The sequence below is a fragment of the Manacus candei genome, unplaced genomic scaffold (assembly GCF_025592945.1).
Source record: "Manacus candei isolate 608988 ecotype Guabito, Panama unplaced genomic scaffold, ASM2559294v1 h1tg000041l, whole genome shotgun sequence".
NCBI lineage: Eukaryota > Metazoa > Chordata > Aves > Passeriformes > Pipridae > Manacus > Manacus candei.
In genome coordinates this window covers 6,353,615-6,370,196 of record NW_026138089.1, presented here as the reverse complement: position 1 = coordinate 6,370,196, position 16,582 = coordinate 6,353,615, and the positions used below count along the sequence as shown (strand labels likewise).

General features: G+C 40.1%; 1 protein-coding gene across 3 annotated transcripts in view; it reads left to right on the top strand.

Moving 5' to 3' along the window:
• The window catches only part of REPS2 (RALBP1 associated Eps domain containing 2), a 96,155-nt gene that overhangs the window by 66,964 nt on the left and 12,609 nt on the right, over nucleotides 1–16,582 (top strand). For all 3 annotated transcript variants that reach the window (XM_051795032.1, XM_051795031.1, XM_051795030.1), the window contains exon 14: nucleotides 6,479–6,543. In XM_051795032.1, the coding sequence (XP_051650992.1) occupies nucleotides 6,479–6,543 (65 nt within the window). The remainder of the gene's footprint in view (nucleotides 1–6,478; nucleotides 6,544–16,582) is intronic.

Genomic DNA, 16,582 nt, shown 5'->3' with positions numbered 1-16,582 from the left:
GAAGTGTAGCTGTTCCTTTACAATTTGTGTAAATAAATTGAACTTTTTAAAAATTATGTTCTCCCATTTATCTAATCTTAGCTCTTTCAGGGATTGAGGAATGATTTGCAGTCTGTTTCCATTCTGTTGCAGGTTGTTATAAATTAAATTTTAATCAAAAAACTCTTCTACAGAAAACTGTAAAGGTTGAAATGTTCTTGACTGACCCTATCAGCCCCATAGACCTTTTTCATGATCCCATGTGGGTTACTCTGTTCCATGAAAAAAATGTTGGTCCATTGTAGAACAGCTTTATAGGTTAAAGAAGAGAGGATCTGCTGTTTCTCACATGGAACAGTGGTCAAACTGCCTCCCTTGTGGGGAAGACCCTGGAGATGCAGATGTCTCCAAAAAGTGTATGTGCCACACGTGGGACCAGAGGAGTGATGGCTGGTAGCCCACTGGTGTTCCTGGCTCCTGTGTGCTTGTTCTGAATGTATCCACGTTGGAAATGGTCACAAGCAGTAAGTGCTGGAGCCTCCAGCACTTACTACCCCAGTCTCCAGAGGTGAGAAGCTCTGGCAACAGGGATCTGTGGGAGTGTAGGTGGAGGGACTGTGCCTCCCTGTGGGTGGAGAATGAAGCTAAATGCAGAGTGAGACAGAACAAAATCTTGAATAGTTTTGTTTAGGGGGGAAGGGAGAAGGCAGAAACTGTCCTCAAATAGAAACACGCAGGAAAGGAAAGGGTAGAGTAAACAGTAACTAGAAAATTAAATGGTTTAGAGAAAATAAGGGCCAGGAAGATAAAAACACAGATGTTGTGCACATATGATGCAAAACAGAAAATAGATGTTTAAAAAAAAATCTCTTTTACAGATTTTACTTAAAACATGCTGAAATTCATGGATAGGGCATTAAAAACAGGCATCATAAAAGCCACCTGTAATAATGTTTTGCTTGATTGATTTGTAAGTGACCCGTTGAATATGTTAGCATACCAGTGTCCTGTATGATCACACCTGTGAGTTCATGGTGCAGAAGCATTAATTACTTAAGGTCTGGCTGTATCGCTTCCTAATTACTTGGAAAGTACGTGGATAATTTTCCATTCAGTTGAAGTACAAATGATGTTTTATATGATTAGCAGGTGAAACAGACCTGTAACAAGTGTGTGTTTGTGACATCAGGTATATGTATCACTTGCTATGACAAATGAAGCTTTGCCTGCTGAGCAGGTTCCCAAAACTTACTGTGAGAAGAGGGGTTATTCTGCCACAGACAGTGCTTCCTACAGCATTTCTACAAACCTGGTAACAAAATTAATATCAGGAGTCTAAAATATCGTTTTTGCATTGCTGTTACCTTCTGAGGAGACATTAGTAAGAATTATTGAAACAGATCCCTGGATCAATAGGTATTTTGCAACTCTATTACTAGAAGCCTTCATTAAATTTATATTCCTGGCTACAGCTTTACAGTTTGGTGGGGTTTTTTTTGTAGATGTAGTTTTGAGAATTAATAAATCAGATCTCTTGAGAAACAGTTATTTCACAATTACCTTACTAATGCTGTTGTTGGAATGTAAGTAAATGAAGTGTAAAGAATGGTATCAGTGTTATGGGATAACCAAGTAGCAGTTTCAGTGAACAAGAATGGAAGTTTTGTAAGAACGAGGTAAACAGAAACCAGCTTAGACAGAGAACTTTTCTGTGGTGTGCCCTTGGCAACAGAAGCAGGAAGAGTATCTCAAAAAGCTCTCCGAAATACTGTCAGAGCGGAAGGGTGAAAGTGCTGGCTTCCCTGAGGAACCAAAACCTTAGGTGGTTGTGGGAACTAAAGAATAATTCCTCCTGTTAGCTTATCTTTTTTGAACTGATTTCAGTATTGCAGACCCTTTGCTCCCAGATAAAATGAATTGGTTGGTCTTTTGTTAAACCTGATCTAGAAGCTAAGGACTCTTAAGCAGCATGAACTGATGTAAATCTACTGTGCAACCAGCTTCTACCTTCATCCAACAGTGCTGTAGCATCCACTTGGAAAATACCAAATACATCAGCCAGACTCTACTGAGGGACCCTATCAGAGTTTTTTCCCAGATTTAAGTCCCTGGATGGTCCCTGTGCAATTGCAGAAGGTCATGGTGGGGAAGCACAGCAGAGGCAAGAACCAGGATTTAAGCCATCTGGATCTGGGTCAACCTGGATTTAAGCTGGGTTTGGTTAGACCTGCATCCTTTGTATGAGCTGAGAAATGCAGACCAACAAACTCTGGGTGCCCTTTTCATCGTGGGTTGAAGGGTGTATAGGCTTTTGACCTGAGATGAGGTCAGTCTCTTTTGGTAGGCAGTATCTATGGCTAGCAAGGGACAAAGTGACCCTTGATCCAGGAAAACCACTCTTCTTTCAGGACACTGCTTATATAAGTATTCAGTTTGGATGGGAAGGAGAGAGTACATTTTTTCCACCCAACTTGTCTGATGTGACACCCAGTGTATGGTGATAGACATCAAAACCAAGATGTCAGCCACATGTAAAGAATGAATATTAAATAAACACCTGACATGGAAATGTTTCAGGAAGTGTAGTTGTATATGCTGCTGTTACAGTATTAACTAATTTTAAAAAAAAATAGACATCCAGAAGCTCAGTGTATTATGGCAGTTTTCTTCAATACTGAAAAACAAGAGGACAAGTGACTGTTATTGAGTGAGAGAAGTAGAGTACCTTGCTCTTAGGTTGCTCTAAAGGATTCCATGGGCCTAGATTTCTTCCATCCTAATTTTGGCATCCTCCACTGCTACTGTGCCTGGTGAGCTAAAGACCTATTTCCCATAGGTTTGACTGGGCTGTCATAACTTAGTTTTTCCTTTGTCTCCTCTTCCTAGGTCAAATAAGTCAAGTAAAGGAGCTATTCAAGTGGTTACTGTGATTGATATTTTTCACTACCGCAAGTAATGAAAGTGCTGAGGGTTTGTGTTGTCTGCTAGGGAGGCTAGAGGCAGAACAGCAGTGTGGCCAGATAAGATGCCATGACCAGTTCTCACAGTCTACAATTACAGCCTGGTGTTTGTTTTAAAATGTTAATCTAGCTTCGGATTGGAAAACTTGTTTTTTTAATCTAGTGTGGTGTCATTTTAATACTATCAGACCTTTGTGATTGCCAGAATAGGACCTGGGAGGTTTCCATGCAGATAATCTGTCTTAAAGTGTAAACATGCTAAGTAAAAGCCATGATTTTTGAACTGAAAGCCTTATCTCTATTTTTGTGGGAGTAACTAGTGCATGAAAGTGCTGTCACTTGCAGGAAGACATATGATATGGATACTTAAATCTGTTTTACTGGTACCTGTATGTGCTTTCCACATTGGGGGATTTACTTTACATGATGGGGCTTTGAGCAACCTGATCTAGGGGAAGGTGTCCCTGCATGTTGCAGAGGAGTTGGATCAAGGTGATCTTTAAGGTACCTTCCAGCCCAACTGTTCTATGATTCTGTAGCTCAGCCTGGTTTGAATGTCACCAAGTTGCTCAGTAGCAAGAGGACCTGTGTGAGGTCCATCCAACTCCCTCAGCTTTTCTGCAGAGTATGAAGACTTTATTTCAAAGAGCAGGGGCAAGCAGCTTTAACCAAGCTCTGAGGTGTGCACCTGGAGGTGTGACATTTGTCTGTTTGCTGCTCAGACCCAGGGTACTTGCTTTTATTTTGGAAACAGACCTTCCTCTGTATTTATATTTGCTTTGAGAGCTAGCTAATGATGCCACCTCTAACAGCAAGAGCTGATCTGTGCAGGGTACTCTCCCAGGAAGGAAGGTATTATGGAATAGCCTAATAATAAAACAGTTCACCTGCCTGTACACATGAAAACCTATGAGTATCTGTTAATACTATCCTCTTTAGAGTAGTGACACTAGAGAAGGCTGAAACATGGGGTTTTTGTAATAAGTTGTTATGAGTCCTCAAAAGTCAACTAACTTTCACTAGTAATTGTGCTCACATAAGCATGATTTCCTTCTAACAACAGGCCAAAGATCTTCTGCAACAGCAGGAATTTTATTAATATTTCATGAGTAGATTAAGTTAGAATTTGCAGGATTAAAAAGAGGAAAGTGGGTCAAATGCATGTGGTGTAAGCATCTAACTTCTTTAGTGCTAGATTCATATATGTTGTATTTGAAAGCTGAAGAAGCAGGGTTTTTTGTGGTGGTTTCTTTGTGGTGTGGTTTCTCCATTTGACTATTTTATGGAAAAAATTATTTTTTGCTTTGGAATTTTGTGAGCCAAATCTCAGGAGACTCATGGAGTTTCACAGTGTGTCCAACCACTTCAGGAGTTGCTTTTCTAGCAAGCCCAGCACATTTCTGCACAAAGACTACACTGCTGCTTTCCAAGGCATATTACTGGGTTTGAAGAATGAGAGAGTGAGGATGGCAAGTGCTGTATCCTCACAGCTGAAATTTGAATTCTCAACGCATGCAGCTCTTGCAGTAGAGCTTTTGAGGGCCTGCAGGAGCATAAACCAGCAAAGACAAAAACGATGGGCCCTAGAGGGGGCTCAGAAGGGCTGAGGGGACCTCTGGGTCTAGTGCCTGCCCACAGGACCACAGACCCCGACCCCACATGTCCCTTCCCAGGGACCCCTGTGCTCATGGTGACAGGGTACTCCATGGTCTGGGCTGCCACGGGCTTGTTAAGAAGTATGTGTGATTCATGCTTCCCAAAACGTTAGAACTGTTCTGAGAGCAGAGATGATTCCCTAAGGTGCACACAGGACTTTTCATGGAGCACCACAGCACAGCTTCCACAAGGTTTCCTGAAGCTAAACAAACCACAATGAACATATGTACTGTTGCACTGTAACAGCGTGCAGCTGATGGACATACAGAGCCACTGCCAGCACTCAGATAAATGAAGTAATAACCTGAAGTTCAGACTAAAGGAAAGGAAGGTTTCTTACTCTGCTGTTCTTTTCTCAAGACTGGTTGCACAGGATAGATAGAGAATGTAGTGATGACATCATGCTGTTATTGCAGGGGTCTTATAAACTGAACTAATGAAATGCAAGAGAAAGCATCCTAATGACCATGTTTTTTCAAATCTCTCTTACACCTGTAGGTGTGTTAGTGGCTCCCTTGCATAGCTTCAGTTCTGTTTTAGTTGTTCTAACTCTCTCTTTGGCATTATGTGCAACAATACTAGACTTCATTTTGATTCAGGAGATGATGACACAGAGGATGGAAAAATAATCAATGTATTATAAGCCTCTTTGGAGCTTATATAGTCGATATGACTGCTCCCAGTGTTTTCACACACACATTTTTATTCTCATGTCACAATTATTCTTAATGGTTGATACCTTTTTTCTTCATATTTTCAACCAGACAGACATTTTTAGCGTTGGTGTAAAAAATATATAAATGGCTAAGCTATAACAAAGCTCTTAAGGGTCTTTGTGGCTTTGTAAAATATGCATGGAAATAAAAAGTGTATTAATGTAATTGCTTTCTTAGCATTATTGTGGTAAAAGGTTTCTAAGTTTATTATTGTTGGAGGTTTTTTTGTTATACAAAAATACACCGGTGCAAGATGGACTGTTGGGTATCTTTGCCAGTGCAAGTCCTGAGCACTCAGTGCAACCAGAGCCTGGGGAGGGTAACCCACCTAAGGAATCTCACTAGTCCTGGTTGGTGTCTCTTTGCTAGCCTAGTCTTCCTCTCTGCAACTGCCTTTGGAAGCCATCATCTGTCCTGTAGTTTTGTCCCGTGAAGGGTTTTAGATATTTTAAGAAAACTGAGAAATACAGTGGTTGAACCTACGTGATTATTATCCTCCCTTTGTGTTGGTTCAGATTCAATGCTGACATTGCATTGTGTTAAAGGGGACCTGAACTAACTACTAGGATTTGTCTTCCTCCTCCCTCTGAAACATCTCCACTGAGTAGTAACATGCAAATATAAAACATAAAGCCAAAGAAATGGATTTGTTTCTGGTTCATTTAGGCTTTTGTCCTGTTAATTCCATGGCAGATGTTTTCTTTCTAAGGCTGTACTATAGTGTGTTTTATCTGAAGTGAATGCCAGTGTCTACACTGGATGTTAAAATATCACTGTTAAGAAGGGCAATATTGTTAATGACAAAGAACACAGTCCCAAGGACAGGAGGGCCCTGTTTCTGGGTTTCTTTAACTAGAATTGGATTGTTTTAACTACAGCTTTTATGACTGACTGGCTTCTATCTCAGCTTTTTATCATAACATTGGGGGTTTTTCAGCAATTAAATCACTACTCCTTCACTACTCATGAAGTTATTTCAAACAAGGTTTTGCTTAGTAAAGATTGAGTTTGGTTTCTGTTATTAAATGTTATATACTGCCCCTTCACTAAGAGGAATTCCACCTTCTCATGGGAATTAATTCTGGTTTTACTTGGAATTGAATTACTGTAGTTTTGTTTGGTTGCGGGTTTTTTTTATCATCATCTTCTTCTTTTCCCACTGTTCAGCTGTGAGGTCTGGCTGGCTGCCCCCACCACCACCTGCACTGCCCCCTCGACCTTCTGTGTCTCAGGTATGGACAAAGCTTTAGCCCTTTTCTCTGTATTATTTGCTTATTTATATTGCCACTGCAGTGATTAGCAGTAGTTGGCTTGGACACAGCAGTTGTCCTTGCTTCCAGGTTCATGCAAATCTTCTTGCTCTGTGGTTCCATGTCCTCCTTCACTGGTCTGTCTAATTGGTGTGTTGCAGCATCAAATTACAGACTAATTAAATCTCTTTGTAGTGGAGCTGACATGCACCCACTAGACCCAACTGCAAATTAAAAGCTAGCAAGGCTAGTCTACTAAAAAGTTTCATGTGTGAAGGCATGGGTTTGATATGTGCTATTTGCTTCTCAAGCTACAAATGCTCAGAGGACGTCTGCTAAGGGAACCACGGCACGTAAGAGTATATTTCACCCGTGGGTTTAAAAAATAATGCTAAGAGGAAGCAAATGCAATGCCACTGAAGTTCTTAAGTTTCAAAACATTAGTGACTTGCTTTTATGACAAGTCTTTGGTTTTTGTTTTTTTAGAGTGTCATACAACCACAGCACAACACAAATTGAGAAAATCACGCATGTCTGCATCCAGATACTACTTCGTGTTTTAGGAAATGATGGAGGATCAGCATCCTGTTCTTTTTATGTTGTTGGCTCTGTTAAGTCTTAGGCAGCAGTATGCTTCATATATTAGTCCTTTAGGTGAAATGTATAATAGAAAACAAGTCCACAGGGGAGTTGACAGCCCATTAAGTATAAAAAGCTGGTGAGATACCTTCCTTGGGCCAGAAATGGTCATCACTTGAGTTTTGAATCTACTCTTAAGTGTGCTGTTGAACACCTTCTACTGCACAGTACTTACGATATAAATGATTAAAGGCTTGTTGCCATCCCCAGCTCCACCAGCAGCTTGTTTCTCTCTTCCTCTCCCCAGCCCTTCTTAACACCTGAGTGCAGTTAGTTTCTGCCTCAAGGACTGTGGAGCATCCTGGTTGAGCTTGCATGCTTTCTCCCTGTCAGTATGGCACATGCTCCTTAGGGCACCCATCGCATTCCTGCTTTGTCTAACACATCCTGGAGAGCAGTGTTTCCCTCTGGCTTCCCCTGATCTGGGCAGCACAGCTCCCTACCTCACAGTTGTATGCTTGCAGCAGCTGCTGTTGCAATCCAGTCTCCTGCCGATGCTCCGGCTTCCCACAGCACTGGCTCTGTGCAGTGCAAACCCTCTTACTGTCATTGGGAAATGCAATAAATACAGCAAATCCTGTTCTTAGACAAAAAAACCCATTGGTTTCAAGCAAGGTTCTGTTAGTTGTTCGTTTTCTTGTCCTGTGATCAGTTTGCGTTTCCTTAGCGGGAGAGTGAGAACTTTATTTATTTATGCATGTCCAACATCTTCCTTAGCAAATACTGAACCAACTGCTCATCCTACACTAGGCCATGTAGAATGTAGGACCTTTCTAAAATGGTAAACACAAGAAGATCCTCATGTGAAATTCTTGATCCAGTCCCCTCTAATACAAAAGTCTGATTTCTAAAAGGGAAAAAAAGAGTTGCTTCTGTGTCTGCTCAGTAATGAATATGCAACTGATGCTTTACTAACATGTGTCACATTTACTTAATTTATTTCTGATTATATTTAAAGATATTAAATCAAATATCTTATCAAAATACTATTGTTTTGATGTCTGTCAAAAATGTACATAAAACCAGTTCTTGAAAACATAATAAACTTCACACTCATCACATTGTTTATTTTATCTCCAAGTATGCCTTTCTGTGATAGAGGTAGCCAACAGTAGGGAACTGTGTGTGATGGGGTCATAATTCAGCTGAGCTGACCCTTGCAAATACCATGTAAGCAACAGTAAGCATATGGATTACATTAGTCCAGGGGGACCCTTGATTTAAAGAGCATGAAGAAGTTGGAGAGAGGGATCTGCTTTCAAAGCTGAGACAAGATCAAGAACTGAAGAAAAGCCATGATGCTGAAATTGCACATTCAGCTTTTTCCTGTTTCAAGATTTATCAAATTCTTCTTAAATTTCTGCTTTAACTTATTTTTCAACAATGCTATTGAAACTCCTTCTTTATTATCATAACATTTTGCTATATGCCTGCAGTTAAGCACTGTGAATGACAAATGTAGCTTGGAAATGAAGCAAACCCTGCATATTTCAGGTGACCGTGCACCTTATAAGTATGCTCATGGTGTGATTATTTTGGCTCAGCTTCGGAAATCAGTTGACGGAGGGGAAATAATTTCTTTCTGAAGACTACAGTTTTCTGTGGATGGCTGAGAAGCCTGAACCAACTACCTCTTCAGAGTGAGAGTAAAGGGCTCATGGGATGTAAAGACCAAAGTGCATAAAAAAGAGGTACCAAGGGATAGGTATTACATTTCAGTGGAGCAGAAGTCCTGCTATGGGCTTAATCAATAGCAATATAGAAATGGCATCTTGACTTTAGTCTTGTGTTGCTAGTTTTTTTAGTAGAATTTACTTCAGCCTTTAGGAAAACATTATTTTTCCTGTCAGAACCTCCAAGGTAATCAGCCTTGGTGAGTTACTGAATCACTGGTTGTTCAGAGTGTGCCAAACGTCTCTAGTCATATCACAAACTTATTAAATTACGTCCACATCCAACTCTGCCTCCATAGTGCAGTCAGCTGAATAACGAAGGAAAACAATTGTATTTCTGGGTGAGCATAGGACAAGGTAACAGAGCTAATGCTGCTGTGGTCTTGATTCCACAGCTCAGGGGAATCACAGGCTTACTGTGAGAGGCTCAAGTCTTGGGATGCTGTGAGGACTTGGCCAGTTTATGGGGAAATAGCAGCGGGGCTGCCTCTGCTCTGGGTTGCTGCTGCCAGCCCATGCTGTTCCACACCTCTGGTGAGCAGACACCTTTACAGGTGGTGGCTGCATCTATTTTTATTTCTACAACAGCTTTTAGAGTTGGTGGATTTAACTCTGTGTTTCTTTCTTCTTGATGGCCTCTAAAAGCTCCTTCTCCTCGGAATGTTTCTCACTTGGCAAAGTCAGCATTTTATCAGCTTTGTATCAGTCTGTGAACTGTACCTAAGTTTTCCTCAGAGCTTTCACCGCATGCTCCTCTGATGCAGTGGTGCTTTTATCTGAGGTCCCTATGGTGACTATAAATAAAGATGAACAGAAGGCAAGTTTAAATAATGTGGATACACCATTATCTCCAATTTATGATCTTTTAACCCAAATTCCAGCCCATACCTCTCCGCACTGCAAGCCATTTTGAACTGATGTTTTCAGTAAGACATTGTGAGTTGCAGTATGAAATGTTTTATTAGAATCATCAATTCATACTGCTTTCATATTAAAAAAAAAAAAGAAAGTAATTAAAATTTTACCTCGTTTATGTAAAGAGTGCTTGGAAAGATTATGTATAGAAACAGGCTTATACAAAGACTTGGAGGGGTTTTTTTGGATAATATGTTATTTTGAAGCGTTTTACTTTTGTGTGTATCTTCACTGACACCCTCTTAATCTCTAGTAGCGCTTATCACCTTTTATCAAGTCTAAAGTAGCTGGCTTGGATTTAAGGATAATTTTATCTGTATCAGTTTCTCAATTTCTTTGGACCATAAGTATTTAATATGCTGCAAACTATTGTAAAGACTTAGGACATGGGCAAGGCCTTACCTCTCTGCTAACTTCCCATGGCATGCTGTAGTTATGGTTTTTCTGCCTTTTTTGTTTATTACTTTTAATTTTTGTTGTTTTTTTAAAAATTTTTAGGTGTGTTTTTTGTGTCATCCTCATCATCATTCCCTCACCTCAAGTGATAGTGTAATAGAACAAATAACCTGTAGCTTGTTGAAATACCTACTGTAGTTTATTTCTGGGCTTGTAGAGAACAGAATTCAGTGGCTTGAGTAAGTTTTCCCGATCCTTTGTTCCTAACTTGATAGTAAACTTAAGTCATTGAGGAGGACTGGCATAAAGATGGCCCCAAAACTTTTGAGCAGATCCAGGGCTGTACAGAGAAAATTGGTGTAACTTGGACTTGCAAGAATCATGGTAGGAAGGCAATAGCTATGTAGCTGTTTTGCAGGGGCACATATTTCAGATAGGAAATAACTTTGAATAATGTTCCACTGAAACCAAAGGTTTATGCTCATCTCATATAAGCATTGTTGTTGTTGTTTTTTAATGGAAATAATACTTTATTACTGTTGGCTTTTAAGCCTACAGAAGTCATTTACCACAGCTGCTTTCTGTGGGAGATTTAGTAACATATTTATGTTAATAGGAATTACAGATGAACAGTGTAGAACAACTATAACTTTAGGATTTTATCCAACATCAGCTAACTATCTGCAGTGTTGGCCAATTAGATCAACATTCCTTTATTTAAATTACTCTATTTCAGTACCTTCCTGTCCAGTTATGAAGGCATATCTTCAATCCTGTCTGTGCTGTATAAGGGGATTTGAAAACAGTGGAACTGGAAGAAAACTCTGTATATCTTGACTGAAAAAACTGATGTTCCTAGTCTCTTTTCCCAGAGTCAAAATTTTAAGCCTGTTGGTTTTGTAAATTCACACTGGTTTGTGCTGGACTTTTGTTTCTGGAGACCTTGGGATGTGTTTTTCCCACCGGTTCCATGCTGGCAGCTTTGGCAGGCACTGAAAATTTATGGGTGAAGGAAAAGCGTTCAAGTGAAGTGGAATAGGTAGGCAGCTGTTAACATTATCAAATTGAAATATCCTGAGTACAGTGCAACTCTGAAGATTAAAATCTCACTGTGTTATGTGAGCTCAGAATTCAGCTGTCAGTTTAGTAGCCATCATTACCATTAGATGTTATTGATTTGGTGAAATTGTGGAAATGAAGCACTGTGAGGGATGATGGGTGGGTCACCCTGCCCAGTCACAGGCATCTGGTGGTGTTGGAAAGCAAAGATATTATTCTTTTTAACATATTGTATGTTCTGCTCTCCAAATGTTACTTGATACTTCATAATTCCTTGAAGCTTTTTGGCCATTTATCATCCTGAATTGCAAGTGAAAACTGGGACCCAGTTCAAGAAGTTGTCTCTACTAACATGCCTTCACGTTCTGCTGAATCCATGGAGAGCCACAAGTGTGGGGTATGCTCAGGCTGGATTTGTAACCATCATGCCCATGCTGGTGTGTGGTGCTGAGGCCAAGAGATGGGGCAGGACTCCTGTCTGTCCTGCTGAGACCTCTCAGCCTCCTGAGCAGGCTGACCATGTGCAGGCTCTGTGCTGGGAGGTGGTCCAGGCATCCCCCCACTACCAGCATCTTTGGGTAAAGCAGAGATACAGGTTTGCTTATCTCTTACCAAGTTGTTTGGAGAAAATATTCAGCCCACTGAGGAATTCCTTTACTCTCTAAAATTATGTGAGGAATTTCAAGTGCTGGCAGGACACCTGGAGTTTTACAGGAAGAAACATTTTTGTTATATAAATAAATTACTCCCCAAAAAAGTAAGATTTTCCTTTTAGCATCCTGCTGTTTGTATATCTGATGGTATTCTCCCAAACAACCATTTTATATTAAACCAAAGGATACTTGTTAGCTTGCATTTACAATCACTGTGCTAGAAGAGGGTGGGTTTTTTGATCATCTCCATAGTTTTGGCTGCAGAATAACATACCTTGTATAAGCAGTGCAATAAGTACTGAAGAAGGCTGTAACAGTAATGAAACTGAAAGTGTTCCATAACATGAAAGATTTTGCCATCTGCCACTTTAATATAAGTGGATTATCTTCCTCTCATGAAAATTATATATTAAATCTAAGATGGCCAGACAAAATAAATTATGATTTAAGAAGTGGTGGAAAAGTAGCACAGTTAAAATTGAATTTGAGGAGTAGTTGATGGATGCTATAAAATCCTTTCTAAAGAGGTTTTTGGGAGAGTATCTTAATTAAAATATGTTGTAATAATTTTTTAACTTGGCTTCACATTTATCATAAAAACAACAATAAAAAGAAGCTAAGAACTCAATGTCTGTATCTGTAGTGGAATTCACATAGCCCTTTCTAGTTTACGTTAATCTGGTTTTGTGGAAGTTGAAGCATTAAAACAGATTGTTAATGCTTCCATCTGGGTCCCATTCTTTCCTTGCGAATGAGCTGAACATTGCAGCAATTTGTTTGTATTTACTGCCTTTCTCCTCAACCTTATCACCAGCTCTCAGATAACTCAGGGAAAGAAAAAGCTTATCAAAACTTCTGGGCTGCACAGTGCTGAGAAAGCAGTCAGCACACTAAGACCCTGGCAGCTTGTTGCATTTGCATCCCTGTGGGTTTTTTCCTGTCTTACCATTTTCAGTTTTTGTAACAAGCAATAAAAAGAATTGATGATTCAGTGTAGGATGCAGAAGACTCACAGAAACTGGAATTGAGATGTCTTGACTTCTCAGAAATTGGCTTTAAGCACAAAAATATGAACGTTTAGAAAGGAGCAAAATACCTATTAAATGAACTTATGTAGAGATGATAGAAGATTGCAATGGGCACATACAGAGTGTTAAGTATATGTAGTATCCTACTTTTTTTTACAGATAAGCTATTCTCAATACTTTTTTTACAAAGCTAAGCAGTGGCACTGTGTAGGTAATGATTATAGGCTACTTCAGTGAATGCACAGAGATAATTTCATTTCTGTGAGTAGTGCCATTGACTACAATGGGACTATTTCCATATGTAAAGTTAACCTGGAGCACAAGTGTGGGCAAAATTGAATTGTGGGAAAGACTGAATATATATTTCACCTCTTACAGAAAGCGTCTCAGGTAACAGAAATATGAAAGGTCCATGTAGACCTTGTGTTCTGGAAGATCAGTTACGGATTATCTTGAAATGAGAGTGTGAAATCTACATATAATCCAGCATTGCAAAACAACAGAACTGGAAATGTAAGCAAAGACCCAGTTGTTAAGATGCTTTGTTCTTTTACAGTTACGAAAATCTTTTATCCAAGGCTTTCAAACACTTAGTGCTTAAGTGAGTGTTATATAGTCTTTTAGAAAGGTGCTGTTAAGTATCATCACATGGAGCTGTGAGGAGATTATGAATGTCTGGTCAAGGCTCATGTGATGAAATAATGAGCATTTGCAATTCCTAATGCTGTCCTTAACGATGAGGAATTATCTGTCCTAATGATCAGTGTTGGCCTTAGGCCACAGGTTGGGCTCTGGCTGTGGCTGTTGCACAGAAAATTCATTGGCCAGTTTTACCTTTTGCCTGGAAGAATGGGAAGGCTACGGCTCTTCCCAGAAAATTCAAGACTGTGCTGAGGAAAAAGTAGATACTGTCTGTTAATAACACACTGGTCTCTGCAAAGAGAATCTCTTCAGGAGGTTTGGAATAGGGCACTGTCTTGCTCTTTTCTATGGTCGCTTAACTCTGCTTCCCAAAATCAAGATACTCTTTTAGACCTGGTTTGCAGCCTCTGTTTGCACTGCTGGTAGTGCAGATGAGCAGGATATTCTTTGCTCATCTGCTGTAACCCTGGGTGTGTTCCCAACCGTACCACCCAGCACAGCAGCACTTAGAGTGTCAATAGCTTATTGTGTTCTGTGGACGTGAGTGAGACATCTCCATTGAAGCACTTCACTACTGTAACTGAGATTTCCTTTGAAAGACCGTATTGTATAATGTATAATCTTTCCGTTTTATGTACCAATGGTGAAGTATTTAAATATAAATGTGCTAAGTTTCCAGTATGTGGGAAAATTCTAAGACATTTCTGTGGTGGAAGGAGGTAGTTTATGGCTGTGTTTCTGAATGAGATTAGTTGCCCAGAGACTATACTAAGCATGGTATTAAAACGATGAAGAACTAAAGAGAACCCACCTCAGCTGCTCCTGATGGATCACCTTTTCCTTGTATGCCACTGCAGGAGCTTGGACTAGAGTACTGTTGAACCAGACTCACTCTGCCCATACTAGAAGGCTACTACTACTGGCTTTCACCCCTTATCCAAATCAGTGAAGGGAAGGAAATCTGCAAGGAATCCCTCTGCCAAAAGAAAAACCAGGAGTTATTTTTCCTTTAGAATCTGTGTAGGGACAATGTGGGGAGACATCAGCTTGCAGATGTATTTGTAAAGCTTCTCAGAGAAGACTTTGTTGTGTTAACTGCATCAACAAACCTTCGCATTGATGCATGATACAGTTAACAAAAAATTTTTGCCGGAATTAAAAAATTTTTACCTGGGTTAAATGCTGTCTGTCCCTGAACAAAATCCCCTGCAGCAGCACACAGATCTGTTTTTACACTTGGGCTCTTGTGTCAGAGTCATTGCCCTGAGGAGTGGAGGTCTTTCTAGAGGAGAGTTGTAACTCTGACAGCAGATAATTCATGTATAAGAGCTGGTTTCTGCGTGAGAGGGAAAGGTGACTTTGGGAAGAGCCGAGGCTCAGCATGCCCAGTGGCAGCGTACCCGTGGGGCAGGCTCAATCTGCAGGCTCCTAGTGATGCAGACACCTTTTTTTTTTGGTACTTTCCTCCGAGCAAAGTATTCAGAAATGGCCTGTCCCACATGCCACTAGGTGGCACTTTAGGGACATGTCAGTTGCTCGGTTTCGTTCATTATGCATGAGCTGCATCACCAGAACTAGTTGTCTCTTTGGGGTTTTTCCCCCTTTTTTTTTTTTTTTTTTGTCAGATATTTCTTTATTTTTACCAGTCCCTGCTCCGCTGGCTGCTGAGCTTTGCCATCCTCCATCCTGGCAGCAGGGAGAAGTGGCCAGACCAGTGACCCAGCCTCAGGCAGCGGGTACTGCAGCCCTGCAGCACAGCTGCCACAGCCACATCACAGCCCTCAGCTCACAAAAAATGTGTCTTGCATCACTAGGAACGGCGATACCAAACTGTTGGAAATTTCGGCATCATCCCTGCAATTTATATTTGCTTTTACCAGGGTGCAAAGTTTACCCTTTTTTTCTTTTTTTCAGTTCTCTTCAGTTTAAAGCAGTGTTCTTCTGCAATGACACCATTAAAAAAATAAATTAAAAGAAATAAAAAAAAAGGGAAGAGAGGAAGAAGAAGAAAGGGTGTTTTTGCTAAAGTTTGAGGTTTGGTTTTTGGTATTTTTTCTCCCCTCCAGGCCCTTTATCTTACCATGACTTTTTCCACTTGTTTGCAACTGACATTGTAGAGTACTGGTCTATTCAATTACTCCTAGGAGGTTTGAACACACTAGTTCTTCAAAAGCTGCATTTTTTTTATCTATACATAAATAACATGGGGTTGGTCTCATTTATTTTTTTTAATTCATTATGTGAAATAAGTCAGAATATTCATGCTTTTGATGCAAGTTTTACTGTATGCTCCAGCAAGAGTGTGTGCACCAGAAACTTCCAACCTGACCAGGTTAGGGAGGGTTCTAGGACTTCCTGTCCAAGAAGGGTCATTAAGAGCTGTCTCTCATGTACCTTGTCACTGTTGTGGGTTGTGCAGCAAGGCTATACCATGAGGAATTTATAGTATGCATATTACATGGCTCTCTGAAAGGCTGGGTTTACTCTTGCTGTCCTTAAGTGAATGAAAGATTTGTCAAAGTGATGTGGACCAAATTTACGATGTGGTTCTGTTTGTTATTTGAGCTTTTCTATCCCCAAAGCATTCATGAAAGCCTTGCGGACTTTGCCAGACTGCTGTTACCAGTGCTTAGAGCCTTCATTTCTTTCAAACACAGAAAAAGTGGTTGTAGAAATCAGAGAGGTTATGGGCTACTCAGCTTTGGTGATATAAAAAATACTCAGTTGCATTCAATGGACTTTTTTGGTTTTTTACCACTTCACTCTCATTGGACCAGAAATTTACAGTTAGAGAGGAAGCTCTTCAATACATAAACAGCTTTTCAGAATTCAAATGTTAGTATTCAGTAGTTATTAAAATTTTTAAAAATCAAGATATTATTATTCAGATACTGGAATATTACGGTGTGAGGGGTTTGGGGTTTTTTTAACCATCAAGTAACACTACAGATGTACCACACTTAAAAAAGGGTGGGAGAGAGATCTTGTCAGTCAAAATACCTTTTCCCTCTCCCCT